The sequence below is a fragment of the Lissotriton vulgaris genome, chromosome 5, assembly GCF_964263255.1.
Source record: "Lissotriton vulgaris chromosome 5, aLisVul1.2, whole genome shotgun sequence".
Lineage (NCBI taxonomy): Eukaryota > Metazoa > Chordata > Amphibia > Caudata > Salamandridae > Lissotriton > Lissotriton vulgaris.
In genome coordinates this window covers 1503657090-1503683454 of record NC_141693.1, presented here as the reverse complement: position 1 = coordinate 1503683454, position 26365 = coordinate 1503657090, and the positions used below count along the sequence as shown (strand labels likewise).

General features: G+C 49.7%; 1 protein-coding gene across 2 annotated transcripts in view; it reads right to left on the bottom strand.

Moving 5' to 3' along the window:
- Nucleotides 1–4428: 4428 nt before the first annotated feature.
- Nucleotides 4429–26365, bottom strand: part of USP49 (ubiquitin specific peptidase 49) — a 211536-nt gene continuing 189599 nt past the window's right edge. For both annotated transcript variants that reach the window (XM_086923524.1, XM_086923525.1), the window contains 4 exons: nucleotides 25522–25735; nucleotides 24378–24486; nucleotides 23599–23804; nucleotides 4429–4875 (listed from right to left, as the gene is read on the bottom strand). In XM_086923524.1, the coding sequence (XP_086779650.1) occupies nucleotides 4712–4875; nucleotides 23599–23804; nucleotides 24378–24486; nucleotides 25522–25735 (693 nt within the window). In that variant the 3' untranslated portion in view covers nucleotides 4429–4711. The remainder of the gene's footprint in view (nucleotides 4876–23598; nucleotides 23805–24377; nucleotides 24487–25521; nucleotides 25736–26365) is intronic.

Sequence of the window (26365 nt, the reverse complement as noted above, 5' to 3'; positions counted from 1 at the left end):
TCACAAAGCCTAAAATCTGCTGCAAACATACAGGACAAGTAAAACCCTGGTGACTGCTATTAATGTAGTCAAACAGCCTGCTTCAGTGTACATAATTATAGGAGTGACAGTATGGCTCCAAGCACAAGACACCTTAAGTGTTTGTGTGGTCTTCACACCAAGCACACTGCCAACAACGTTGCAAGGGTACAGACTGATTTGGAAGACCGAAAAATAAGGCAATGTGCTTCCAGTTTCTTGAAACTAGGACACATGTAAATGAATCAATGAAATGGTGTGAAATCATGTGGTGGAAATGTCCTCGAATACGCCAGTGCTATAACTCAACAAGGATACTAGTTTGCTCCAGACAAAATCTACTTTTGCGGAGTAGTGCAATTGGACAATTGCAAGCTGAACCAAACCTTCATCTCCTAGTAGAGAAGTAGCTCCTTCTCAGTATTGTGCCTCGAACACAAAGTACTTTTCCTGCATCAGGAACGAAGCAGTGTTCACACTGGTTTCTTCAAAGGTCCCTATTGCTCTGGCACAGATAGTAAGCACAGATGGAGAGAGCATCCTAGAACTGGCCTCTTCGTGGACATCTGCTATTATACAAGCCAATATGGAATTAAGCGTGAATTTTGCTAGCTCTACCACAACGCCCCACCCCTTGAGGAATGTAGAATTTGACTTGAACCTTAGTCATTTGGTTGAGGAACTGCAACATCTGCCTTTGGGCAAAACAAATGTGGTTAAAGAGGCAGGCTTAGTTCCAGATAACAGAACATAGGGCATTCCCACAGAAGGCAAGCATGAATGAAGCCTACAGGATAGATATCTCAGTGGTAAATTTAATTAGGATATTGGCAGCTGAAGAAGAAGCTTGTTCCTAAAACAAATTCTCCAAACTAGGAATCGGCAATAGCAATGAAAGAAGAGCTTACTCAATGGCACAATAATGAACAATTCAGGACAGAACATCCAGAAATATAGATTGTTGTTCAGAGAAGCCGCTTTATGTCTACCCCTTGTGGAAATACGTCTACCCCTTGTGGAAATACAGAAAGTTCATATGAAGGGTAGTTTCCCCTGTGGTGAGCTGAATTAGCCTCAGTAAGATGAAGTGAGTTTTAGATTTTTGGAAAACCTACCTCTGCCAAACATTTATTTCTGAAACTGTACATACAGACAGCAGCTCTTTAGTCACAAGTGCCAAGTCAATTTTTACTACCAAGGAAAAGGTGATACGTCCAGCCTCAACTTCTCAACCTGTGGATCGGTCAAGCTCTGATGGAGGTGTGGTAAACCACAGAAACTTGATGGAGTGCAGCTGTTGCTTAAACAATGCATGCATCTCGGGCACCTCTGCAACCTGTATTCAAACTTTCCTAAGAGTAACAGTTTAAAAATACATCCAGAACCTGACTGCTTCCATGTCTCATGGACATTAGAGTCTTGTTTTCAGAATTGGGTATATTGTGCTTTGTAACGTGTTACCACTTAGTAACTTCAAGTTAAGATGCTTCTACATCTTTGAATGTTTATAAGAATCTGCCTACCATTTCAGAATCGCTCAGGGGTGAAAGAATGGGTCAGTCATCACCTAGTCAAGAGGCACAAGGACAACTAAAATCCTTAAAGATGATCAACAATTCTGAGGAAAGGCGTCAGATGATCAAAGAAGCCATTCATTCCACTGTCCAATCTGGATAACACAGAGGAGAGTGAAACCGAGAGGGGCAAATAAGGCAGACCCGAGAGACTAACCAAAGAAGAGTTCCAATATTCTGGGCAAAAGTTTGAAGACGCAGGTAGGAAATGCCATATGCCCTGCTCCACATCGGCAGAAAAAGGATCAATGTTTTCTAACAGAGAAAAAATATTAAAACCAAAGTGCATAACACATACTACTAACTAGAGCTTCCAAATAAAAGCTACTAGTGAGACTATTCTCACATTGTCTGACAATGAAGTCTTTGTCTCTCTGCCCTGGTTTTTAAAGCTACACATCCATTTGAAAGAGATGAGGACAGAGGCCAGCAGCCATGGCAGTTTCTGTTCTCACACATCAATCTGGACAATCCACACAACTACTGCAGACCTACGTGGAATCAAACATGAACTCGCCAATCAGTCAGGGCAAGAGTTGGCAGAAACCCCGAATCTGCGCTGACCGGTCCCTATAACAGTTTGGCCAGTTCAACGATGTACTAAAGATGGTACACACCAACTAGGGACAGGGCTTCATATCGCAAGCAGTCAACTGTCTTAAAAACTATGGAAATTAATTTGAATATCTTTGATTTCGAAAACAATTTCTCTCTTTGACCTTAGAACCAGCGGCCTCCTTCTTGGACTGTAATTATTGAAAAAAAATGTACACAGTCCTTGGGCATACTGTGAGGAGTTTTGTTACTTGGGAGCACTGCCAGCAACAAATAAGGGGTACGGGTTTCATGGACTGCCACGCAAATCTGAATGGCTTATGGATATACCCTTTAAAATGTAGGGAACCAGCTAATAAGTTAATGTTTTGAAAATCTGTCCCAGATGGTCACACTAAACTATAAACGTTCCTATCAGCTCTCGCCTTGAAGTCAGTCAGATGGGATTTTACATTCTCCGTGTATTCTTTAGGACAACAGCGATGAGTGCAACAAATGGACACTACAACACCTACTCTAAGGATGCAGAGAAGCAGACGACAACCTGCAGGAATACCTCGAGGGGCATATAGTTCCTGGGAATAATCATATCCCTTTGGTGTTGCAGTTGCTAGTTCCTGCAGCACCCCAGCAAAGCCCACCTTGATCTTACAGAACACGAGTGTGGTTTCTACAGCACTCTAGCACAGGCCGATTAGTCGACTGATCCTACATAGAAGTGCCATGTTTTTTGCACATATTGACTTGGGGATTACAGCTGTCCAGTCCAATGAGTACTGTAGCACAACGCACCTCAAATATGCCTAAAAGAGAGGTGCCATGTCCATGAGCAATGAACGTTTCGATCCTACACAGGAGAAGTGCCATGTCCCTGCAGCACCTTGCAGACTAAACCTACCATGTAACACAGTCATTACCATACTGTAGAGTGCCATGTAGTTATACAATACAGAACAGAGCACCTTCGTGCCAAACAAACCGCCCACGCAGTCTGTACAGTGACAATTCAGCCTGTGTGATTACTGTGCACAGTGACCGTTTAGTATGTGTATATGAAGTAACACTTAGGTTAGTGGGATTTCTTGCCAAGTATAGGAGATGTTTATGGATAGTAACTACTCGCAGTTTTGGGGGAATTCGGTACAAAGCAACCCTTCAGTCTATGTAATTAAAACTTCAATCTGAGGAATTGCTGTGCAGAGCAACTATTCAATTATGAGATCACTGTGAGGAGTACCATTTTATTCTAGAATAAATGCAGAGCAAACTTTCATTCTATGATCTCTCTAACAACAGACTAACTCAGGTTGTGCAACTTCTGTGCGGTGTAACCGTTCCAACAGAAATGTGCAAATTCTGTGTAAAGTAACAGTTCTCACAGCATGTGCGATTCCTGAGCAGAGTAACTTTTCACACAGCCTATGGGAATCCTGTGCCAACTAACTCTTTGCACAATAACATACTAAACATTCACACAATGTGCGGGATTACTGCACATACTACACAACATGTACTGGTATGCGCAAACTAACCATTCATACAGTTGGAAGGGTTACTAGGCATACTAACTATTTACATAATAGGTAGGATTGCTGCTCATACCAACCATTCACACAATCCAGGTTACTGCAAGTACTAACCGTTCACACAATCAGTGGGGCTACTGCACACACTAACCATTCACACAATAGGTAGGATGTCCTAGCCTACTAACTATTCACACATTAGGTAGGTTTACGGCTCATACCAACCATTCACACAAACTGTGGGGTTGCAGTACAGACTAGCCATCCACACTTCTGGCAGGGTTACTTCATGTACTAATGGTTCAGATCACCTATTGCATTACTTAGACGAAGGATTCACACAACCTATGGCATTTACTGCAGACGAAGGACTCGCACAACTTGTAGGCATTACTGCAGACAAAGGATTCACACAACCTGTGGCACTACTGAAGACGAAGGATTCACACAACCTATGGCCTTACTACAGACGATGGATTCACACAACCTGTGGGATTACTGCAGGGACTCAGGATTTATACACACACACTTCCTGGGTACTACACCTACTAAAAACTAATACGGTTTGTGAGGGTATGTACCAAATAACCCGCATCCACAGTAATAGGGATCATTTGGTGCCAAAAAAACTTCAGTATGGAATTAGTTTACATATTGACCGTTTAAAGCCTTAAATTACTTCACAACAGACAGCTGCTCTACATAGCAATCCTCCCCACCCCAGCTCCTATTTCTGCACGTTCGGACAAATGCTTGATAAACTAGGCTGCTTTTTTATTTCTCTTTTGAAATGACTTAATTGGCACCGCCTGTGAGTGCCGCACAGACGCTGTTGCCTTACTTCAGTGGGTATGGCCAGCTCACTAAAACATCCACACAAGAAGATGTGTTTCTGCGGAGAACCCTCTGAACCTACATGGTGAAGAAATGGATGAACACAGAGTTTTTTTTCCTTTTCTTTCTTTTTCTATAAAAATGTTCTAGTCTGCGCAGAGTCCGACAGCTTGGCTGCCCCGTTAAGGAAGTGTCCAGTTCTCGTCACTGGTTCGGGATTGCACCTGAGCTGTAGGTTGTGTTTGCTATCCCTGCGTTGCCTTGCACACTTGACCGTTGTGTGTAGAACAGGATGTAGGCCTGTGTTCTGCAGACCTCGTCCACGCTGCACATGTTCAGCCTCGAGTCGTTACAGTGCACCCAGAAAGCTGGAAAAAACCCAGAGATGACAGATTAGCAATTGCACAGGGTCAGCAGCTCTTCTTCCATCATGTAAACTTGAATATTGCCATTGGATGCGGAACACATTCTATATTTAAAATGCACATCTTTTAGAGTCCATAAACAGGGCTTGCGCTTTAAGCAAAAACACAAGCATAGGCTATGCTGGAATTAGAAGCTTTGTGCTCCAGTCCACCAGTCTGGCAGCATCAGCACAACTCACACTCGTTTCTGAAGCACCATGAGGCCCACCATACATCAAGTTCTACAAGAGGTGATCATGCTTGATGAAGACAACCACAATCATCGGTTACAAGTTACAAACCTTACCTTCAACGTCAAGGAAAGTTCAACAAAATCACTGCCTTTAATATCAGCAGTACCACTGCTCCAGAGCCACCTGCACTACATGACCTGTTCATTCCACTTCCAACACCGTCTAAAAACCCAGAGGGCACGTATTCCTGCACCATGGTGTGTAAACTTGCCTGCCCCACAGAGTTTTTCTCTTCAATTCCCTTCTGTGAATTTTTTTTTCACTCTCAGTTTCTGGTTTCCTTCCACGTTTTTACCCCTTCACCTCGCTTGACCATTGTTTACTGCACTTCTTCATGCCATCTCCTTTATCGGGACCCTCTTTTGTGTCCCTCTTACTTTACTCACTCTTTCTCCTGACCGTCATTTTCTACCCGTCCCAATTTTTGCCACATCTTCCCTCCCCACTGGGTCTTGGTTTCCAGCTCCCAAACCGTTCTCCCAAATCCTTCACTGCCAACTGAGCTAAAGTTTTGTATCCTTGCAATTTGCTTCTGCACTAAACGCACAGGCACCCTTCTGGGAATGGAGTTAAATCTCCATATCGCTTCACCTGGACTTTTTCTCAAGTAGGCTTCTGTAAACCAGGTTAAATCTCTTTGTAATTCATACCTACAAGTCGTTTCCTGGAAGCTGATCAAATTTATACATGCCTTTTAAAACACACCTGGACTACCCATATATATGTTATTGATATAGGTTTTAAAACCACATTCTTTTTTTTGTAAACAGATTTTATTGTTGTCCACATGAAAAAATTAACAGGGCACAATCCGCCAACATGCCCACGCGGGGGCCCATAAGACAAGGAGCATCCCATTCGCAGCATGACTAAGGGGGGTCGTTACGTCCCCATGACGCAAGCCACCTCTGGACCATGCACTGTAAGTCTATAACAATCCTTGCGTGAGCCGCCAGGGACGAGTCTCAGCAGAGTCCAGAAGGGAGAAACCCCAAGTGCCCTGGTACAGTACAATACCTCTGTGCATGATAGGTATCCTCAACCTCCAAGCCCCCCCCATACCTGCGAGAGCCTCCGCCAGTGTTGTTTCCCCAGTGCTCCAGGACAGCTAATGGTGAACATTTTATCCGTATATGAACATTAACAAAGAAACCCCAACAACCTCCCCACTCACCCTCCCCCCCGAACACCCTTTTCCCGCCCCCCAGTGGTGAAAGTGCCATTCAGTAGCGTGTCAGTCCTCGAGGTCTACCTAAAACTGGAATAAGTGCAAGGCTCTGATAGTAGAGGGGCATACCGCAGATGGGAGGCCCTTAGAGAGGAACAAGACCAGTGGACCCCAGCGGAACTCAAAGTTCTTAAAGTCCTCACGGGAAATGTCGGATATGCGCTCCAGGCTGAGCAGCTGCCACAGGCGGGCGTGCCACAGTGATATCGCCGGCGCCTCCCTCTGTTTCCAAGCATTAGCTATTGCTAGTTTAGCAGCCCCCAAGCATAACCACATAATTCTTTTATCGGCTCTGGTTTGGTGCTCCAGCTGGGGGTCCCGAAGGCCCAGAAGAGCTTCCGCCATCGTAATCGAGACCGGGTATTTTAAGATGGATTTTATCTGAGCGAGAATCTCCTCCCAAAATGGCCTAATGGAGGGGCAGTCCCACCATATGTGTTGGAAGTCACCCAGTAGACCACACCCCCTCCAGCACCTATCCGTGGCCACTGGGAAGATCTTAGCCAGTCTAGCTGGGTACAAGTACCAGTCCGCCATTACCTTCATGTGTGCCTCCCTCAGTTTCGTGGAGCGGTTGAAGCGAAATATGTCAGCCCACAGGTGTTTCCACTCCTCCTCCCCAATGTCCCGCTGAGCCAACCCCTCCCACCAACACATAAAGCGTGGCCGTGGTGCAGTGTCCGTGGAGAGCAGCAGTTTATACAGTGTCGAGATGGCCCCTTTCATAGACTTAGCCTTGAGCAAGAACAACTCGAATGCGGTAAGGGGTCTAGTGGCTCCCTCCCTGACCTGCGGGTTCAGAGCCCAGTGAAGGAGTTGCGCGTGATGGTAGCGCTCCCGGTCTCCCACCCTGTAGTCTCTCTTGCAATTGTCAAAAGTAAGTGGGTCGTAGTTGTGGAACAGGTGTGTGAGTGCGAGACATCCGCCCGTCCTCCAGGCATCGAATGGCCCCTCTCGGAGCGCTGGAGGGAAGGAAGAGGTGAAGTGGATTGGGGTAAGCGGCGACGGGAAGGACATCCAGCCCTCCCTCTCAGCCACAGTGTCCCACACTTTAAGGGTGGTGCGTGTCGGGGTGCTGATGTACGCATTGAGGGGGTCTGTCTTTTTTAGCGCGCCATATTAGATCCCAAATAGTTCTACCTGCCACGCTGCGGTCCATGTGGAGCCAGTGCTTTGCCGACTCCATTTGTGCCCACTCAACCAGGATGCGCAGTTGAGCCGCCTTATAATAGAGGCGAAGGTCTGGAAGTCCGGCCCCCCCCTCGCGCTGTGGGCGCCTTAGCATGTAGAAGGAGAAACGTGCCCTTCCCCCCTGCCACACGAACTTCAGGATCATGGTCTTGAGACGCACAAAGAAGTCTTCCTCTAGTTCTATAAGGAGTGCTTGGAATAGATAGAGGAGTTTGGGTAGGAGGGTCATTTTGATGGCATGTATGCGTCCCAACCAGGAGAGGAAAAGCGGCTTCCAGCGGAATAGTTCTCGTTGGAGGCGGGTGAGGAGAACGGGGAAATTGGCCGCATATAGCTGATCGATCTTGGGAGTTAGTTGGACCCCAAGATACTGCAAGGAGGCGGGAGCCCAGTCCAGCGGGGAGAGCGCCCGAAGCTGCAAGGCCTCAGCTCTAGAGAGAGTTAGGTTAAGTATGGAGGATTTGGTCAGGTTGAATCTGAAGCCTGCCACCCCCTCAAAGGAGGTGAGCACTTCTTGTAAATGTGGGAGGGAACTCATCGGATTGGACAAGGAGAGGAGGACATCGTCCGCAAAGAGTGAGATTTTGTGGGTCTCACCGGTGAAGGGGAGTCCCTCTATCCCTTAGTGCTCCCGGATCGCTATAGCTAGGGGTTCTATGCTGAGGGCAAAGAGTAAGGGGGACAGGGGACAACCCTGCCTCGTCCCCCTAGTGTGTCCGAAGGGGGTCGATTGCACCCCATTGACCGAGACCCTAGAGCACGGGTGCCTATAGTTGGCCTGGAGCATTGTAATGAACTGGGTGGAAAACCCAAACCTCATTAGGCTGGACCACAGGAAGCTCCAATCCACACGGTCGAACGCTTTTTCGGCGTCAAGACCGATTAGCACTGCAGGTATTTTGAATTTGTTGGCCTTTTCTATTAAATGGACGATGCGCCTGGTGTTGTCGTGAGTTTGCCTCCCCTTGATAAAGCCCGACTGGTCGGGGTGTATGAGAAGCGGCATAAGGTCGCCCAGTCTCTTGGCCAGAATAGATGAGTAAAGTTTGGCATCCACTTTGAGGAGGGCAATGGGTCTGTATGAGGCACAGAAGGAGGGATCTTTGCCTGGTTTGGGGATTACCGAGATCACCGTCTCGTTCATGGAGGCCGCTGAGTCGCCCTCCGCGGCCATACGATTGAATAGGTTGACCAGGCGGGGGGCAATCTCGGAGGCAACGGTCTTATAGAAGACTGCGGTGTATCCATCTATCCCCGGTGCCTTATGGGCCTTGAGCGACTTGATAACCGCTAGGACTTCTTCCAGGGTGATAGGGCCACTAGAATCTCGTTCCACTCCGTGGGCACCTGTGGGACGGGCAGGTCCCGCAAAAAGGCGCCCTGACGTTCAGCGTCATGAGTATCAGCTGTATATAGTGATGCATAGAACCTCCCAAAGAGGTCCGCTTTGTCCTCATCCCTGTGCTGAAGGTTCCCCGCCCCATCTCGTATGCCCCCGATATATTCCCTCTCCCGTTTATCCTTCAACTGCCTGGCTAGGTGCTTCCCCACTTTGTCCCCCTGCGTGTATGTTAGGCTGCACAGCTTGAGAAGGGTAAATTCCGCTCTGTTGTTATATATGGCTCGCAATTTGCCTCGAAGGGCCGTGAGTGCTCGCAACGTCTGTCTGGTGGGCTTCTGCTTGTGGACCTGTTCGACCTTCAAGAGCTCCTGTTCTAGGCCTTGCCGTTCTACAGCGCGCTGTTTGTTAAGGGCCGAGTTAAGCGCTATGCATTTACCCCTAAGAACCGCTTTAAACGAGTCCCAGGTGTTATATTCAGAGGTCTCCTCCGGGTTATTGAAGGAGAAAAACTCCCCAATCGCCACCCTCAGTTGCGTGCAAGATTCCTTATCCCTTACTAATGCTTCCGGGAAGTACCATCGCGCCAGTTTCAGGGCACCCCCCAGCCAGGTTAAACAAATAGTGTACATCCCATGGTCAGATACGGAGATGGGGAGGATCTTTGCGTCTTGCAGGGAGCCCTGTAAGGACTGACTAAAAAAGATGTAGTTGAGGCGGGAGTAGGTGTGGTGCACATGGGAGTAGAACGAGAAGTCCCGAGTGTCCGGGTGTGCCACTCGCCAGCTGTCCAGAAGCCCCATGTCCCCAATCTGTGTCTGGATAGAGTCCGGGAAGAGGCCCATGTCAGATCTTCTAGTGTGTGTACTGTCTAGTGTTGGATGCCAAACTAGGTTAAAGTCCCCCAAAAGGAAAACAGGACCCTCAGCAAAGTCTGTCACCTTACCCAGAAGCGTAAGCAGAAAACTCTTTTGACCTGTATTGGGGGCATAAACGGACACCAGAGTGCACACTTTACCCTTTAAGCGGCCCTTGACCATTAGCCACCTCCCGTCTTTGTCACTCTGTGTGCACATCGGCTCGAACTGCGCGGCCGGACTGAACAGTAGCGCCACCCCTTTTTGCTTAGTGGACGCAGAGGCTTTATATATAAGGGGGTACTTCTTGTGCTTGAGCCGGTGGTCTTCCGACTTTAGGAGATGTGTTTCCTGCAAAGCGACTACATCCAAGTGTTGATCTAGCACATACTTCCACACTTTCTGGCGCTTCTGCGGGGAGTTTAGGCCCTTAACATTCCAGGTCCCGATAGTTATAGGCATTTAGGAACGAGACCTGACCACTGCTTCGTACATGCCATTCCCCGCCCCACCCTCCCGAACCGGGGCATCTCCGCACCTCTCACGCCCCTCCTGCACACCCCACCTCGTCTGGCAAAGGCTCCAAGAAAGCTCCCCCGGGTCATCCCGTCACCACCGCCTCGGCGAGGCCCCCCGCCCGCCCCCTTTCCCACACCCAGTGGAAGGCCCCGGGAGCCACAGTGCAACATCACATCACCACTCAATCCCTCGTCTCCCCCCCCCCCCCCCCCCCCCCCCCAACAAAGTAACAGAACAACACTCCCCAACTGGAGGTCATGAGTTCGGACCATGACTGCTGTCCCCCTCCTGCCAGTCCAGGACTGCAGTCAAAGAGTACTTGTAGTGGGTAGTTGGCAGTGGCGGCTCGATGGTTCGAGACTCCCTGCCCCATTCCCCACCCCTCGCTCTACAAGTCGCTGTGTATAACCCCCTTACCGGACCTCATGGACCAGCACCTGTGTCTTTGGAGACTTCTTGGATCGCTGCCGCCTTTTCTTGTTCCATTGTCTGTAAGACCGGTTTGAGCGTTTTCCTCAATGATCGGCCGCGTCTAACTTTCTGCCAGCCGTCGCCTGTCGATTGAGAGGATGAAGGCGGAGACCCCGCCGTGCCTCCACCGCCTCCAAAGCCTGGTTGGGGCTCCTCGTAAGGAATCCCGAGCACTGAACAGGTGTCTCTCAGGGAGCGCAATTGGTGGAGAGTCCCATTCCAGCGGAAGATCAATCTAAAGGGGTGACCCCAGGAATATTGGACCCCTTCCTTGCGCAGGAATGCAGTTGCGGGTTTGAAGGATCTCCTCTTCTGTAGTGTGATCACCGAGAGGTCCTGAAAGAGTTCCAGAGCGTGGCCTTGGTATTGCATGGGCTGTTTGAGGCGCGCAGCCTTCAGGATGCGTTCCTTTAAGGTGTAATCGGGCAGAAAGGCAAGGATGTCCGGGGGAGGCCCTTGGGACCTGCGCGCCGGGCCCACCCGGTGCGCTCGATCGACGCGGATCTCGAAGTCGTCCCCCACCTCGAGGACTGCCCGGAACAGGCCTTGTAAGTAGCTGGTAACATCTCCCCCTTCAGCCGAGGAGGGCACGTTCCGGACTCTGATGTTGTTTCGCCTGGAACGATTTTCTAGGTCCTCCGTGTGGGACTGGAGGTCAGTCTGCTGGTCATTAAGTCGGACTATTTCCTGTCGGAGAAATTCCACCTCTTCGCTCCTAGCTTGACCGGAAAGCTCATTGGCCGCCACTCGCTCCCCTAGGTCATCAACATCGCGGCGGAGCTCCTTGTATTCCCCTGTCATGTCCTGGCAAAGGGATTGAATGTCCTCCTTAAGAGAATTGAAAAGTGCCTCCATAAAGGCTTTGGTCGCCGGGCCCTCGCCCCCATCCCGGTCATTTCCCTTAGTTTGGAGCCCCTGAGGCTGCTTGTCCGGGCTTTTTTCGGGTTTGGGGTTCCCTTTCGACAACAAGTCAGTGATAGTGCGGTTCCCCTTGCGGTTGGTGGTCACCATCTTCCCTCTCCCTAGCTACTCCACCACCATCGAACTCCGCGCCCGCCCGTTGTGGGTGCAATCGGGTCGTCTGGGCCGATAGCCGCACCAGGAGCCCAGTTCGGTCAGGCAACGTGGCGAGTCGTCAGCAGTTCAGTTCCCCTAGGCTTTTCGCGGCTCCCCTGTGGCTTCCAACGTCTCCAGGCCCTTCACGTCCTCCGGCTGCCCCCCCTTACCCCCGAAGCTGGGGGCTCACCGCTCACAGTCCGCCGCAGAGGGGCTGGCCGCCGTGAGCCGTGGGTCCACCGCAGGCCCTCCTCCCCAACCGACAGGCTCCGCTCCTGTCCTGGGCCGCAGGCTCGTTCACCGGGGGACGGTCCTTGCCCCCCCGATCCCTCGATACGCTGCGGGGCTCGTACACCCCCACCTCAGCCTCCTGGCCGCAGAATGCTCCGACTGCTGGGAGCTCGATGCTGCCGGGACGGACCACACCAGAGCACGGCGCCAACAGGAACTCCCTCAGCCCAGCCTGCGTTCCGTCCCTGGGGCGAGGGGACCCCACGTGGTTAACGGCGGGCTCCTGCACAGAACCCCCGGCTGGGCTGCCTCCTCGTGGCTCACCTCGCGTCCAAGCCCTCCAATTGCGCCGGCCTGTCCAGCTCCCAGGCCCGAGCCTCGATGACCCAGACCGGGTGGTGTCAGCCTCTTCGCACCCCCGGCGGTTATGGCCTCGCTACCGGCCCTCAGGCCCCACGTTGTCACCGCTGCGGCCTCCGGGCCTATGCACTCTCCGTCTCCAGGCCGCACCTGCAAGGCCTCCCAACAGGACCCCTGGCCCCCCGCTCACCAGCAGATCCCAAGTGGGGGCCGGCCCGTGTCAGTCCCGGCCCGCTCCAATCGCGTACCTCCAGGAGCTGCAGTCTCTCCAGGCCGGCGGGCCGGGTCTCCCACCTCCGTCCACCAGGCCGCAGCCGGGGCCTCTCGTAGCCGCTCGCGGCCGGGCACCCCGGCGGCCTCTTGCTCGTGTCGTCCTCTCAGTCCACAGCCACCAATCGGGACCCAACTTTCAGCGGGTCTCCACAAGTGCCCAAGACAGCCTCGACGGCCCCGGGTCTCCACAAGTGCCCAAGGCAGCCTCGACGGCCCCTTCAGGCGGCGTTGCGCCTCCGCAGACCCCCCGGCCCCGTGTGCAGTGCGGGGGGACGGGCCACCTCCAGCCTCGCGCTGCCCGTCTCCGCTTGTCAGCAGCGTGGAGTGCTTTTCATCGCCCGTCGGCGGCTTTGGTGTCGCCCCAGCTCCTTCTCCCACTCCTAGCCTCGAAGCTCGGGCTCCGGCTGTAGGGTGGCTAGCGAATAAGGAAGGGCTTGGAAGTCCGGGACGGGGAGCCTCCGGAAAACCCGTCCACCTAAGCCGCCATCTTGGCCAGGCCCCCAAAACCACATTCTTACAGAGTAAACTTACTCCGGTAATGGAATTTTTATAGATTCACATGCCTGAATCATTCCCAGTCGTCGAGACGGGAGTCTCCGGTACGTAAAAAAGCAATGCTTACTAGTATAGCAAACTGAAAAGAGGTCTAGGCCCATTTTACCTTTTGCAACTCATAACCGTAGTTTTGTAAAAGAGACCAAACTTCTCCCTGAACCAATCAGTGCTCCTCACCCTCTAGAACACTCCTGAGAGAACCGTTTTCTCCTCAGATTTTCTACTGTACGCTGTGCTAGGGAGTCTCCATTGAGCTCTGCTCAAACTCTTCAGTTTTCTACTCAATCTGGATTGGATTTGAAAGTTTCTTCTTCTTCAGATTTAATTATTGGGATTACTACCTACTATTTCTCCATCTTTTACAATGGCTGACAAGGAGAAAAAAGATGCCACCTGTTCGAAGAAAAGGCTCTATGCAGATGACCCTCATAAGGATTGCATATACTGCCTTTACGCAGACCACCAGGCAAAGGATTGTAAGGTATGTAGTACCTTTTCAAATAAAACTTTGAGGGATCGTGAAGGAAGGCTTTTACTATGGCTTCAAAAGCTAAAAGCCAGGAAGGAAGTCCTGTCTAGTGACAGTGAGGAGGAATCTTCAACTTCTAAAAGATCGAAAAAAAGAAGTAGATCTCCTCAGGCTCGTACCTCAGAGGAAAGACCTGTGAAGGACCTTAAAACGACCACCCCAGGGTCTTCTGGGCGCAGTCCCTCTAAATCTCCTCCAAGCAAGGAAAAGGAGAGCAAGGGTCATGCTTCGGGGGTAAAACATACTGAAAGAACGAGCTCAGAGCCTTCATAATCACCCCCTAAGGCAAAACATGCAGTCAAGAAGCCGGCCTCCACTCCTGAGGGAAGATTGGAAAAATCAACATCGTCGACGGGAGTGTCGACGAAGAAAATTGCATTGTTGTCGATGAAATCTGAGGTAAAACTCACTTCTGGAGCTTTATCCCAGTCGACGGTACCTCCGTCAACAACAGTGTCGACGCAGAGATCTGCGACGACGACGGCATCGACGACGACAATGGCTACGCTCACGTCATCGGGATCGTCTATGACAAGAGCGACTACAGGATCGTAGACGGCAACGACGACAGTAACGTCGACGGTATCATCGACTACGATAATATCGTCAGCGGTTTCGACGGCGATCTCGCCGACGGGCTCCTCAACGAGAGAAAAAACCCTAGAAAAAAGGGTTTTTGGCAGGAAAAGAACAATTACCCCGGAACTTACCTCTCCGAGTAAGGTGACACCTCTGGTACCATCTCACCTGTTGGAGGAGGAGGAGTCAGAAGAAGGGGAGGATGATGGCGGTCCTTTTGGCTACGCTAGTAGCCCGTCGCAGTTACATGTGAATTACCAAGAGGATGACTCAGAGGACAAATATGAGGAGTTTCAAGATCGTCCCCAGCAACAATACTGCCAAGAGTATCAGGAGGAGATGGTGAGTGTTCCATCTTCATTGCTAAAGGATCTGCAGTTCATGCTGATGGATTATGAAAAGAGACATCCTGTACCTCATACCTCTAAAGAATTACCAGTGGCTACGCCTCAACTGCGCTCCATACCAAGTACACCAGTGTGGAGGCGAGAAATCTTACCAGAGCCTTTGCCTAGATCTCCACCCAGCAAGATCTCAACAAGAACCAGTGACCACGGATGATGATCAGGAGGGAGGAGAGATAACAGACCCTAGCAGAGAGTGGGACGATTATCTCATTCCGTCGCCTTCTTCTCCTTCACCGAAGCCTGTCGACTCACCACCGGAGGACTTCGGTGGGTTTCATAATCTAATGGAGAGCCACAAACGGATTAGCACTCACCATGTCAACTGACAAAGCAGAATGTTTCTTGTACGACTTCAAAGAACCTTATCATAAGGCAGTTCGGTCCCTACCGATTGTCAGTCATCTATGGGAAGAAGGCCTGAAAGTCATGGAGACACCGGGAACGGTGACTCCAGTACTCGCCAGACTGGACAAAAAATATAAAGCGCCTTCGGATGCTCCAGCTTGTCTTCTAGGCCACCCCAAGCCATTACGACACCTCCGGACAGAGAGGGTAGGAGATTGGACAACACGGGGAAAAGGTTTTCCTCTATGTCTACCCTTCTAGTTCGAGCTGCGAATGCCCTAGTCATTCTGGGCAGGTAGGACAGGCAGATGTGGTGTGACCTCTCGCCTTTCATAGACCGCATCCCAGAGCCTGATAGACAGGAGGCCAGGAAGATTCTGCAAGAGGGGGAGAGGACTTCTGCTGAAGCCACAGATTGAGCTATGGACATCGCAACTATTGCCTTCAGATCTTTGGGAAGAGCGGCAGTCCTACGCAGGTAAGGATGGCTAAGAGCAACAGCGTTTAGGCCGGAAGTCAAAATAAGATCTTGGACCTTCCTTTAAATGGAGAGGATTTATTCGGTAAACATGTAGATGAGACACTGCAAAGTATCAAAAACGATACAGATACAGCAAAATCATTGGGAACACTACAATTTAGGAAAGTTCCTTTTCGTGGCTCTAAGGGTAGAGGCCAATCGTCTTACAGAGCAGGATACCATCAAGGAAGATATTCTTCTTACTCTACCTCATCTCAGCCCTACCGTCAGCAGTATACGCAACGCCAGTCAGGAAGCTACACAAAATCTACTCCTAGAGGTACAAGAGGTCGTCAGGGTAAAGACAACACCCGACGACAATGACAACCTTCAGGATCCGGCTTCACCTCTCACTCTTACATCACATGTTCCCTGGGTGGAAAGATTGCTTATTATCACCAAAATAGGCAGCAAATAACTACCGACCAATGGGTCCTCAACATAATACCACACTCTCCAACTTCTACAAACGCCCCCTTGTACACCGCCAAAACATCAAGAGGTCAAGCACATACATCAGATGCGTCGGGAGATTCGGACAATGCTCCGAAAGGGAGCAATAGAACCGGTGCCGAACTCCCAGAAAGGAAGGGGATTTTACTCCAGATTCTTTCCAGTCAAGAAAAACTTTCTCCAATGACGTCCTGTTCTAGACCTCAGATCCCTAAAACACCTATCTCAAGAAGCAATCTTTCAGAATGGTCTCTCTTCAAGACATCCTTCTGCTTTTAGACCCAGGAGATCGTATGACCACATTAGCCCTACAGGATGCGTACTTTCACATCCCCATCCATCCTTCCCACACGCAGTACCTTCGGTTCATGGTAGCCGGAGAACATTACCAATTCAAGGTACTGCTGTTCGGCCTGAAATCAGCCCCAAGAATTTTTACGAAATGCCTAGCTTCAGCGGCGGCTGTTCTAAGGAAACAGAAACACCAAGTCTTTCCTTACCTCGACGACTGGTTGGTCAAAGCACCATCAGCAGCATCAGCCCGATCGTCAACAGAGGCTTGCGTGGAGTTGTTTGCCAGATTAGGTCTGACTTTAAATGAGGAAAAATCATCCCTTCAACCGACAAGAAACATCACCTTCTTGGGAGCAATACCAGACACAGAGGTGAACAAGGCATTTCCCTCCAAAGAAAGGAAACTGAGAATTATATCTCTTTTCCAGGACTTCACAAAAAGAAAGTGTCTTTCAGTACGCAAGTACAAGTCATTGCTGGAAACAATGTCATTGTGCATTCCCCTTGTACCTTGCTGCAGGTGAAGGATGCGTCCGTAGAAGAGATCTACAATGGCATCAAGCGAAGGGATCCTTCGAAGTCATAGTCAAGGTGACGCCGATTATGGTTCAAGCGGCGAGATGGTGGACCCAAGAGCGGAAGCCTCGCAGAGTCTTTCATTCCTTACAGAGCCAGCCCCACTGGTAGTTACGACAGAAGCATCCCTAGAAGGATGGGGAGCGTTCCTTCAGGACCTCCAAGTCAGCGGTCGCTGGAAGTTGCACGAGCAACAAATGCACATCAACTTATTGGAACTCAGAGCCGTCGACTTGGCATTGCTAGCGTTCCTACCAAGGATAAAAAGGTCAGCTGTGTTAATAAGAACGGACAATACAACAGCGATGCACTACTTAAACAAACAGGGAGGAACAAGATCACTGTCCCCGTCTCAAGATGCCCCAAAAATATGGGTATGGGCACTGCAACACAAGATATCCATAACAGCGGAACATCTCCCAGGGGACCAGAATGTCAAAGCAGGCTCAAACCCACCTGCCACGAGTGGGAGATCGACCAAGGGGTTCTAGACGGCATCTTCCAAAGATGGGGGAACTGACAGTAGACCTCTTCGCAACAGCAGAGATCAGGAAATGCTGGTTCTTCGCAAACTGGCTTCCCCAACAGGGATCTTGGGGGAATGTGTTTTTGAAGGCATGGTCAGGCGTCTTTGCCTACAACTTTCCTCCCTCCTGCCACGAGTTCTTATGAAGATCAAGAAGGAGCCGTGCAGGATGATCCTGATAGCCCCATGGTGGCCCAGGCAGCATTGGTTCCTGGAACTTCTGCTACTGTCGGAGGTACAACCGACTCGCCTCCAGCCAATACCGTCGCTTCTGACGATGTCCCAGGGACAAGTGCTCCATCCGGACCCGGCATTATTACACTTAGCAGCCTGGCTCCTGAGCACTGTGAGTTTCAACATCTAAAGACATCAGAAGAATGCAAAGACATCCTATCAAAAGCCAGAGCGGATAGCATGAACAAGACCTACAGAATGAAATGGAAAAGATGTAACGTTCATCCTCTGAATTTGGCAGCACATGAGATTATTCCATACATCTTTATGTTGGCTAAGTCGGGGTTGGCTCAAGCATCTATAAAGGTACATTTAGCTGCAATATCACACTACAGAAGGACGTCCTCAGGACCGTCTCTATGGTCTGCAAGAATCATTAAACAATTCATGAAGGGATTGTTCAGAGTTTTTCCTCTAATAAAACCTCCACGACCTCTCTGGCACTTGAATATAGTTCTTTCTCAATTAATGAAGCAGCCCTTCAAGCCAATACAGAGGGCAGATATGAAATTCCTATTGTGGAAAGTGGAGCTTCTCATCGCACTCATTCCGGCCAGGAGTGTGGGAGAATTGCAGTCTCTCACGATTCAAGACCCTTTCCTGCAATTTATGGATGGACAGAAAGATTCTCAGACCTAATCCTAAGTTTATTTCAAAGGTACCTACTGACTTTCATTTAAATGAGACTCTGGTTCTAAAACGGTTCTTAACTCAACCAACAACAGCGGCGGAAAGAGTTCTCCATTTTCTGGATGTCCAGCGCTGTCTCAAATTCTATTTACAAAAGACTATACCCTTCCGCAAGTCTTCACAACTTTTTGTCGCCTTCAGTGCACCCAGGAAGGGCTTTCCTTTGTCAAAGCGTGGAATTGCCAGATGGATTTCCAGTGCGATAGAATATTGTCATCGGGGGGAGGGGGGAGCGGAGCTTGCCAGCGACCGTGATGGCCGCTTGAGCCTTGAGCTCCGTTCGGTTGTGCTAAATATCCGGCAATATCCTGCATCTAAGCCCGGTATAACTACGGCTGCGGCACCCCCGATCTAGTGGAAGAACGGAGCTGCCGGCGGAGGCCTGCCGACTGTCATTTGGTGTTCCGTGACCGGAGATATCAGCCGCTGCAGTGGGGTGGAACGGGGGGCCTTGCAGGCGCGATTTTGCGTGCTGCTTGAGGCCGGGCCGCGCCGCTGTGCGTGCGCGCTGGAGCTGGTGGCTGCCGCGGACGGCTCTGGCGGTGGTACCTGGGCGCCCGGAGGAGAGTGCGCCCTGCTCAGAGACGTGGCCGGGGCGGTGGGTGGCTTTGCGCCCTCCCCCCCCCCCCCTACGAGAGTTTGAAGCGCCCCATCTGTGGCGGCGGTCGAGGGATTCGGTGTCCCGGGTGGAGCAGGCGGCCCTGGACTGCGGACTACAGCGTGGTGAGGTCCAGCTGAGGCAAGTGTGGAGTGAACAGCGTTGTTGATGCCGGGGAGCCTGTGGGGGTGTCGGCGGCGGCAGCTGCAGTGAGTAGGCCCCCTGGGAGCCCGTGTGTTGCAGGGACGGTGACCCGGGCAGAGATACTGACTGAGCAGGGACCTGGAGCTGGTGGCCGCATACTGCTCGTAAGTGAATTGCGGCAAATGATACGGGCCCAGTCCGGGGCATGAGAGCACCGCTGGGAAGGCGGAGGGGGAGGCTGACATGCGAAGTAGGCCTGGAAGCTGGTGACCTTTGGTGGCGGTTGGTTGGAGGTGGCCACTTCAGGCAGTACAGACACGAGGAGGCGTTTGCGCAGAACTCAGCACCTTGCCTGGTGTCTTCCAGAACCACGCTAGCCTGTGTACACTGGTGGAGGACATAGTACGCCACGCACGTGGTTTGTTTTATCACATCAGGAACCACCCCGTCTGGATCCCCCGGTGCCATGGGTAAAGGGGATAAGACTCAGAGCAAACTGTCTTTTGACCAACGGCGCTCAAAGTCCCAGGAAGCGCCGGGCGCAGACAGAGACAACGCGCAAGCTGGCGATGAAGTCGCAGCAGGCACGGGCATAAGAACCTTGCTTCTTGCTATGGGCCTACAGAACAGCATGACGTCCCTAGGGTCGAAAATTGACGCTCTAACCTACAGAATGGACAGAATGGCAGAGAGGATTGATAAACACGCGGAAAGACTTGATATGTCCGAAAGAAGGATCACAGAGGTGGAAGAAGCGCACCTGGAGCTGGACACAGATCACAAGAAGCTCGGGAAACTTATGCAGGCCTTGCAAGATAAGACCGAGGATTTGGAGGCCCGCTCGCGTCGCTGCAATCTGCACATCAAAGGCCTACCAGAGACAACCCCGACGGGCAACATGGAGCTGTTTGTTTAAAAGTTGTTGGTGACACTGCTTGGAGAGGGAATATTCTCGCCAATATTTGTCGTGGAGCGGGCGCACCTTTCACTGGGACAGCGCCCAAGGCCTGGAGCGCCGCCGCGCCCTATAATAGCCAAGTTGCTCAATTACAGGGACAGGGATTCGGGGTTGCGAATTGCTAGAGACAAGAAGACGCTGCAGTTTGAGGACTCAGATTTCTCTCTTCCCAGACTTCACGGCCAGGATGCAGGAAGCCTGCAAACACTTTGCCCCGTTTAAAAGGCAGCTGCAAGATTTGGGCCTGGACTACGCAATGCTGTACCCTGTGAAGTTGCGGGTCAATCGACAGGGGAAATCCCACCGATTCACAGACCCGAAGGCCCTACAGGAAGCGTTGAAGGGGTGGACGAGAGAACATCGCAAGGACACGCTTAGACCACTGGAAGGCGAGGAGAGGAGTAGCCAGTTGGATGAGCAGGAGTGACTTTACTGCGATTCACGATGACAGAGAGTGGTGCGCGGTGAGACATGAGACTTGGGGACATTATAAATGATTGACTTGATACCCGCTGTCCGGAGGTGGGGGGCGGTTAAGAGGATTCGGTAGTCCGGATGGCTGCCTCGAGAGTATTGTATGGTTTAGATCGATCTTCGCACGTGCACAAGCGGTTAAGAGTGCACAGTCACCATGGAGGCGCCCATACCCTATTATAGTGCACTGGGGGGTGTATTGGGGATGGATGGGGGGGTTCGAGCACAAGTGAAAATTTCCGGGTATCACTGTTTCGCAGAGGAGGCGGTTTTTACAATTTGATCCTTATTGATGCACGAGATGCAGCACAACGAGGGAAAGGAGGAGGGCGTATGGTAAATTGTGTAGACGCATTTCTGGTTGGTTGTGAAGCAACCTCTGCCCCTGTGTGCTATGCACCCAAATGACTCCCAGAGAGTCCCACAGTTCGGGGAGTTGAAGGCGGGTGGGGCGGGATTCTGCACGGTCAGGTATGGGGTGGTCTGCTGTGGGAGGGGGGCGGAGAGGAAAGAGTGCGCCGGAGGGATGTCGGGTGGTTGGGGGGGTTTGTTGGGGTTTTTGAACATGCAGCAGAACGCAGAAACACTCAATGAGCATGTATACACGAAATTTAGATTAGATGGCTAAGGCGGGCGCAACTGAACCAGAGGCACCTAGACCTGTAGGCTCGATTAGAGTACTTACATGGAACGTTCGGGGACTTAACAACTACCGAAAACTGAAGAAGGTATTGAGTTACTTGCAGAGACATCACGTGGATGTGGCACTCCTTCAGGAGACTCACCTGACACAGGCGAGCAGGATGTTACATAGTAGGGGCCTGGAGGGGAACAAAACCTCAGCGGGCTTTACGTCTCATGCAAGAGGAGTGTTGAACTGGGTAAACCCCAAATCGAAATTTACATTGGAACTCCTACGAGGAGACCCGGCAGGCCGCTTTGTAATCTCTAGGTGCAAAGTTCTAGGGCTAGACCTTGTGTTAGTTAACGTGTATGGCCCGAACTATGATTCCCCGGATTGCCCGCAATTATAATACGGCCCAGTTCCTGTGCAATGGGGATTTTAACGTAGTACTAGACCCGACGATAGATAGATCCGCGGGCCCTCCGTAGGCCCACAGCTGCTGCGCAGGCGCTGCATAGCGTTATCACCAGTCTGGACCTAGAGGACGTGTGGAGAATGCGACATGCAGCGCAAGGGGGCTATACGCACTACTAGGTCTATCATGACATACACATCCGAATTGACTATTGGCTGGCGTCTTCTTCCTTACTGGGACTGGTACGAGATTGTAGTGTCCTTCCGCGTCGCTTATCTGACCACTCTCCTATATTGTTAGTGCTGGCTGCCCCCAAGAAAACGATCCCACCGTTTACATGGAGATTTCCGCCCTACTCGCTCCTTGACCCACTATTTAGAGGAGAGCTAGCGGAGACTATAGATTTGTTTTTTTAGTCCAATATAGGCTCAATAGACAGCTTTTAATCGGTGTGGGAGGCATTTAAGGTCTATATAAGGGGCATCGCTATGTCTAAGCATTCGGGGGTTATCAGGTCCATTAGGCAACGATTGGCAGATTTGGAGCGGCAGTTAGCACGGTTGGAGGAGCGGCAGCAGAGGGCCCAAGATACGGCAGCGGACGACGATATCAAATCTCTGCTGACCGAATATCACGAGGAAGCAGACAGGGAGATCAAACATATGGGAAAGTACGCGAAGGCTCGCAAGTACAAGAAGGGGAGAGACCTAGCTCGGTTCTTGCGAGGGTGTTGAGGGGCAGACCACAAGTTACGGAGATACGAACGGAAGAGGGAGATGTTCTCACAGACGAGGCAGACATAGCTCAGCGGTTCAGACGCTATTACACAGAGCTGTATTCTTCCCAGAGCGGGGCTCTCGACGCTGAAATCCTAGATTACCTGGAACATTTAGAGCTGCCCAAACTCACCAACACACATAGGGAATTCCTAATGCTTCCTATAGAGAAAGACGAAATAGTCGAGGCACTTGCTGGCATGCGGTCGGGTAGTGCCCCTGGAGCGGACGGGCTTTTATAAAGTGTTCCAGGACCAATTGCTCCCACACCTGTTGGCGCTGTTTGATGACATTTGTGTAGAGGGAAGCATGCTGCAGTCGATGAGGGAGGCGCTCATGGTTACTATCCTTAAGCCGGGTAAGGAGCCTGATGAGTGTAGCTCGTATAAACCCCTCTCCCCACTGAATAAGGACACAAAAATATTTGCCAAGGTGCTGGCAAACCGTCTGGCGCTCCTAGCCCCACTGCTGGTTGCGCCGGAACAGGCGGGTTTCATCCAGAGCAGGAACCTAACGTATAATATACTCACAATACTAGGCACTATGCTGCACGTTAAACAGGATACAAAGGCAATTGTTGTATTCCTCGACATGGAAAAGGCCTTCGACTCTGTGGAGTGGCCTTTTATGCGAGAAGTGTTAATAAGGATGGGGCTGGGATTGCCTTTCCTGCAAATGATAGGATCCCTGTACAATAAACGAAAGGCCAGACTGCGTATCGGAGATTGCATGACATGAAAAAGAGGCTAAGCTTCTCAGAGCGACAGTAGAGATAAGCTGCCTTGTTTCGATGGAATCATGACTACATATATGCGGTCTTCTTCTCTTTGAGAACAAATTCATAAGCTGTTGTTGCTCATCTAGGGAGAAAAACGTTACCCCAACATTCTTTTGAAGACTTATCCCTTTTTTGTCCAGGCTGCGAGAATCCGCAGGCAGAAGTTTGCCTAGATTCTGTAGGAGACAGCACACAAGAGCTGGTCAAGCATCCTTGAGAGACACTGCACATGAACCCACCTAGCATCTTGAGCACCAGTGGACCAAAAATGACCTAAGTTCTCTGAAAGACTGAAATAAATAAGTCTAATACATATTAGTGAGAGTCGACAATGAGCACAAACTAAGTTACAAAAAGGGCTACAATTTTCCATTGAATCCACTTTAAAAGAGCAGGTTAGAAACAGTCTGCTGCTGGTAACCAGGCACATACCTCCTTCTGTATTGTAGCAGTATGCAGTGTAGTGTCCGGAACCGAAGCCTTTCCCATGATGCATCACCACAGCTGAGAGGTCATAAACAAATGTCTCTTTGTCGGGGGAAGCAGGGGTTTCGCCACAGCAATAAGGTTCCATGTTCAACACCTGATCAAAGAAGACATGGACCCCAATTTTCTCTCTGTGATTACGTCCGGACCACCTAAAACAATAAACATGGGTCACAAGGGCTAGGATTAATAGGATTCCAAAACTAGGTGACTGAAGAGGGAATAACCAAAATGGAGCACCCCCACTTGTGTCATGAGTGACTGCAACACACCATCAGAAACGTATAACCAATCAACCATAGAGCCCGATAACTGACAAAATCAAAGGCATTACGACTTGATTCATAACGGATATGAATTATGTTGCTCAAACAAGCTATATCTGGTAGAAAGGATGGGTCTTACCTTCTCCCCCTTATTTTTGTGTGAGATGATCTTACATGATACATACAGAAGGAGAACTGTGAAACCCTTAAATGTTAGAAAAGAATTTAAAAACTTTGTTTTGCTTCTATCATCACTTTTTTGGGTCTGCCTTCTACTTTTGGTCTGTAATGGAACTAGGCCAAAAACAGACTTCTGGCGGAACCAGAGGAAAAGATTTATATGCCAGCTTTGAACGGTTGCCAATATCACACTGATATACTCCAAGCACCTCACCCCCCACCCCAACCCCCCCCCCCCCTGCCCCTCAATTATGGTCTACAACTCCCCATGATGCTCACCGAAATCTCTTAAGGTGCAGCCGGAGGACCTGAGGTAGTCTGTAGATCAGTAACTGCTTCCTAGCTTCACTAAGAAGCAGTGTTTTGGGGGAGGATTTCCGCCGTTTTCCTGGAAAGAGTTGAAAAACACTTTGCTTCAATACAGTGCAATGCAATCATTTTATTCTGACACTAAGCTTCCAGTCTCATCCATCACAATGGCATCAGTCTCTTCACATACGTATTGTTCTCTCATGTTCTCTATTAATTATATGTTCCTATGTCACCTCTTCACAGCAGAACTGTAAAGCCATTTACAGAGTATATGAAAAGAACAGTAAAGATTACCTAGTGGCAACGAACAGAAGGGACAAAGGGCAAATATTTGAAAAATTATAGTATGGAACCTTAAATGGTGGATCTCATCATAATGTGGTATTTTATTACATAACAAATATAGGAAAATATGGGTAAGGGGACTCTAGCAGTCTTTAAAAATGTAATGGTCTGATGTATGGTACCATTTCTTCATGCAGCATCAGACAGACATTGGATAGAGCACGAAAACAAGATGATATAAGCAAGTATGAAAAATACCCATATAACGGAAGTATGAAGCCGATCGTTCAATGGTATACATGTCACATTTTTTTCAAAACCGAGATAGATGGCGCAAATTTCACAAGAAACCATCACAAAAAGATGCTGGAGAGAACATATATCCTGAACGAGATATAACCAGGACAGTCCTAAAGTGTATATAAGGTTTGAATCGGTCGGCTGTACCCCAGTGCAGAAATATGGGTGACATCAATTCAGTGCCGACCAAAAGTGGGAATTAAACTTCAAGTGGCTGGGTACAGAATAATATCCTACAATGGAGGCTATAGGACCATTTCCTTTATTTGAGTTAAATGCTTTGAGTCATATTTATAAACATCGGGCACCGAAACAAAACCACAAATAAGAAAATACCCAACTAAATAGAATACTCCACTACAATCGCACCAGACTCTGAAATTATCAACAATTTTCTTTTTGGCACATATGTCCTTTGCCATGTAGCTAGTGCATTTATTACTCCGCATTAGTATAACAAGATGCAGCACCAAACCAGAAGTGCACAAAAGAAGGTAACTAAATCAAGCCATGCATGGACACTCACCACACTCACTGTTGCACTGGTCACACGCGTAGATTCTCCCTTCCAGAGCCTCGGTTTCAGTAAATTTGGCCAACATTTCTGTCAGTGTGCATTCTGTTGATGTGATAGGCAAAATCCCCTTCTCGATGTTATGATAGCGCTCTGGAAACTCCAAGGAAAGGTCCCAAAAAGGCTCCACTGTATCAGACTTATAACTACACGTTAGGCAAGTCACCTGAATAGGAAGAAACACTGTTAGGCGTGACCCAGCAGAAACACACAGCTCTTAGGATGGATACCCACTAGTAAGAGAAGTTCCCACAGAAGACAAAAACTCATGCAGATATCAGTGGAGACCTCTCAAAGAAGAGAGCTGTCAAACACAAGGGGTAGAGACATTAGATAAAGAAGTGCTGTTGAATGCATGACATTAGTTTGTTAATGCTGGAGAATTCTGCTGACAAGACTGTCACTGAGAATACAGCTGGGTGTCCGGGATGGAGACTAATCCAGAACTACTGTTTGGATGGAATAAAAACTTGGTGCGAGGTTTATAAACGAAGTACAGGTTACTTATCTGTATTCTTCTTTAAAATCAGGGGCATTTTTTCTGAATTTATAAACAACGATATCACTCCAGCCATGTGCAAAGAAAACAGGGCGGCGAGGGGCTAAACGTTTAGTCTTTGTTTAAAAACAAAAACAACAAAAAAACATGTACACTTCTAAATTTAGACCTAAGACTATGGGACATATTTGGCAGAGAAACAAAGCCAATTAAAAAAAAAAAAGAAGAAAAAACAAAAGACACTGTTCCTAGGACTCAAAAAGTTCACCAGTGCTCAGTACGGTTTATTAGCAAGTC